Source organism: Malus domestica, chromosome 07 (genome assembly GCF_042453785.1).
Source record: "Malus domestica chromosome 07, GDT2T_hap1".
In the NCBI taxonomy this organism is placed as follows: domain Eukaryota; kingdom Viridiplantae; phylum Streptophyta; class Magnoliopsida; order Rosales; family Rosaceae; genus Malus; species Malus domestica.
This window is the reverse complement of record NC_091667.1, coordinates 19,598,195-19,600,577: the sequence shown is the minus strand read 5'-3', so window position 1 is coordinate 19,600,577 and position 2,383 is coordinate 19,598,195. Positions and strand designations below refer to the sequence as shown.

Below are 2,383 nucleotides of genomic sequence, written 5' to 3'. Positions count from 1 at the left end.
AAAATAAAAAAATATTTATGTGCATTCATGGCAATGTTTAACTGAATGGGCCCCGCTCTCCAATTATACTTCCACGTGTCGCACACAAGCTGTGGGCCCAACAAAGTCTCTGTTGCATGGATCTCTGATTTTTTTAATTTTTTGATCGAGAATCTCCCATTCAGCCACGTCACATCACACCATACCTATAACTATACTCTAAGGCACACATTAGAGAAAAGAATAATAACACTGCTGTTAAATTACGAAACCACCCTTGCATTTTTTAACATGGACTCACACTGTCTGTTCGGTACACCGGACAAACACTCTAACACAACCCCCCCCTCACTTCTGTCACGTTCCGGAGAGGCACACTATCCTCACCCGCGAGAAAACACAAACAGTCTGTGAAACGAAATTACCTCCTAAAACTTCTTAACCCTAACACCCTTCTCCTCCTAAAAATTCCTTGAGCTGCCTCACATCAGGGACTTGAGCGATCTCTCCTTCACCGGCTTCCTCATCCGCTTCCTGCTGCTAACGCCGCTGCCATCGAGCTCATCGTCGTCATCCTCGTCATCCTCGTCGTTATAATCGAATTCCCCATTTGCAATTGGAGACGAGGGTGACCGATGAGCGCTCTCATGAGGATGAGGAGGAAAGCTAGTCGTAGTAGCAATTTCACCCTCGGCCTTGGTCTCTTCCTTTTCTTTGTCGCCGCCTCTCTTCCGACTCCGCCACGGGCCAAATCCCGAATAGTAATAGAACTCGTAGGGGTTAGGGGCGGATTCCTTCTTCACCTTCTTCCGGCCGCCGCCGCCTCCATTTTTCAGCTGTACCGCTCCGCTCACCGCGGCGGCAGCCTTCTTCGAAGATATGTTATGATTATTTCCATTATCCCTACAGTATCCATTGCCGTTGGCCTTAACAATGCAGTTCGATCGAAGTAGGGACAGGTGATGGTTGCAGAAGGACTCCCCTTGCTTGGCTTTTTTCTTACAATGCCACCCACGGCCGTCATTCTGTTGGCAGCACATGCTCCCCGTCCTCTCGTCGCCCGCCTTCCAATTGTTCTCAATGTCGATACCCTCGGCCACGGGCCCTTCATTCTTTTCCAAGGGTTTCTCGTCCGCGCCATCCCTCAACGACGCAACGCTGCGTTTCGTAACATCGTAACACAGCAACATTTCAAGGAGGGCCGCGAGAATTTAAAAATAATGATATTAACAGGGGGAGATAACAAAGAAAAAAAAAAAGAAAAAAAAAAGAAAAAACGAAAGGAAACAGAAAAACCCTAATGCTTGAAATAATAATAATATCGAACGAAATCGGAGAAAAACGAATCGAATCGATGAGAAGGAGAGTAAAGCGTAGCTTACCTCTCGACAGCTCCGATTGAATCACCGAAGCTCCCACCGTACAAGCTCTCTTCGACCTCCCACTACACACAAACAGCAACCCGAAACAACCAAATTAAACCCACCAAAAAACCGCATTTCCCCTCGAAATATCATAAAAGGAAGGAAACCCATTTCCCTAATCGAGCAATAGAAGCTAAATACACGAAGAAAACAGGAAATTTTAGGGTTTATGACGAACCCTAATGTTAGGGGAAAAACCCAGAAAACCCACACAATAATGAGAACCCTAGCTTCAGAAATGCAGGTAGAGAAACAGAAATTAATTCCCATGAGCTCAAGGGCTCAAGAGGGTCCACGCAGATCTGCCCCAGAAATTTTGAAAAATGAAAATGGATAAATTATCGAGCTCGAATACACCCAGATTTCACTGACCTGGTCCGACTCCGGTCCGAAAGGAATAATATCCCAGGGATTCCGGTTGATCTGGCACACATGCGGCAGAAGCTCCTCGGCATCTGGAGCGTGCGAGGTGAACAGAAGGGGAGAGACCTTGGCGTTCTTCCTGATCCGCATTTCTTCCTCGACAGAAAAAATATAAAAGCTCAGATAAATTAAACAAAGATCGTATCTGGGAGGGAAAGATAGATGGAGAGAAACTCAGAAGGGAGTGTTTGGCTGCCGGGAAATTTTTTTCTCTCACTTTCTCGAGGGTTTTCTCGAACTGTGGAGGCTATCGGGGGTGAGAGGGGTTTTCTTTGTTTGCGCAGATCTCACAGTACTCGATATAATCAGGGTTTTGTTATTAACTTTTCTGTTGCCGTCTCGGCCCCTCGTATTTTATATATTTTCGAATTATTATCCAGTTTTACCATTGTACCCCTATGTTGCCATGCTATTTACGGGGGCGAGAGGTGGGTACTGGGTTGGTACTGCGCCTGAAAGGAAAGACAGCCGCTATTACACGTCACGATTGTTTGTCCTAACAGAATATTTAAAAAAAACGACGAAGATAATGAAAAAACTGTCTCCTCTGCAGACGC

The 2,383-nt window shown here is 45.9% G+C and overlaps 1 protein-coding gene across 1 annotated transcript; it reads right to left on the bottom strand.

The window, feature by feature from the left end:
- Positions 1 to 237: 237 nt before the first annotated feature.
- On the bottom strand, positions 238 to 2,156 carry LOC103410173 (uncharacterized). The gene is made up of 3 exons (XM_029105681.2): positions 1,776 to 2,156; positions 1,362 to 1,423; positions 238 to 1,137 (listed from the first exon to the last, which is right to left on the bottom strand). Exons 1-3 carry the CDS (start codon positions 1,914 to 1,916, stop codon positions 462 to 464), a joined length of 879 nt encoding a protein of 292 aa, XP_028961514.2. The 5' UTR covers positions 1,917 to 2,156; the 3' UTR covers positions 238 to 461.
- Positions 2,157 to 2,383: the final 227 nt, after the last annotated feature.

Coding starts and splice junctions, on each gene's coding strand:
- LOC103410173 (XM_029105681.2), bottom strand. CDS start 1,916: ATGCGGATCAGGAAGAACGCCAAGGTCTCTCCCCTTCTGTTCACCTCG. Junction 1,424..1,775: donor TCGGACCGGAGTCGGACCAG/GTCAGTGAAATC, acceptor GTTTGTGTGTAG/TGGGAGGTCGAAGAGAGCTT. Junction 1,138..1,361: donor TCAATCGGAGCTGTCGAGAG/GTAAGCTACGCT, acceptor TACGAAACGCAG/CGTTGCGTCGTTGAGGGATG.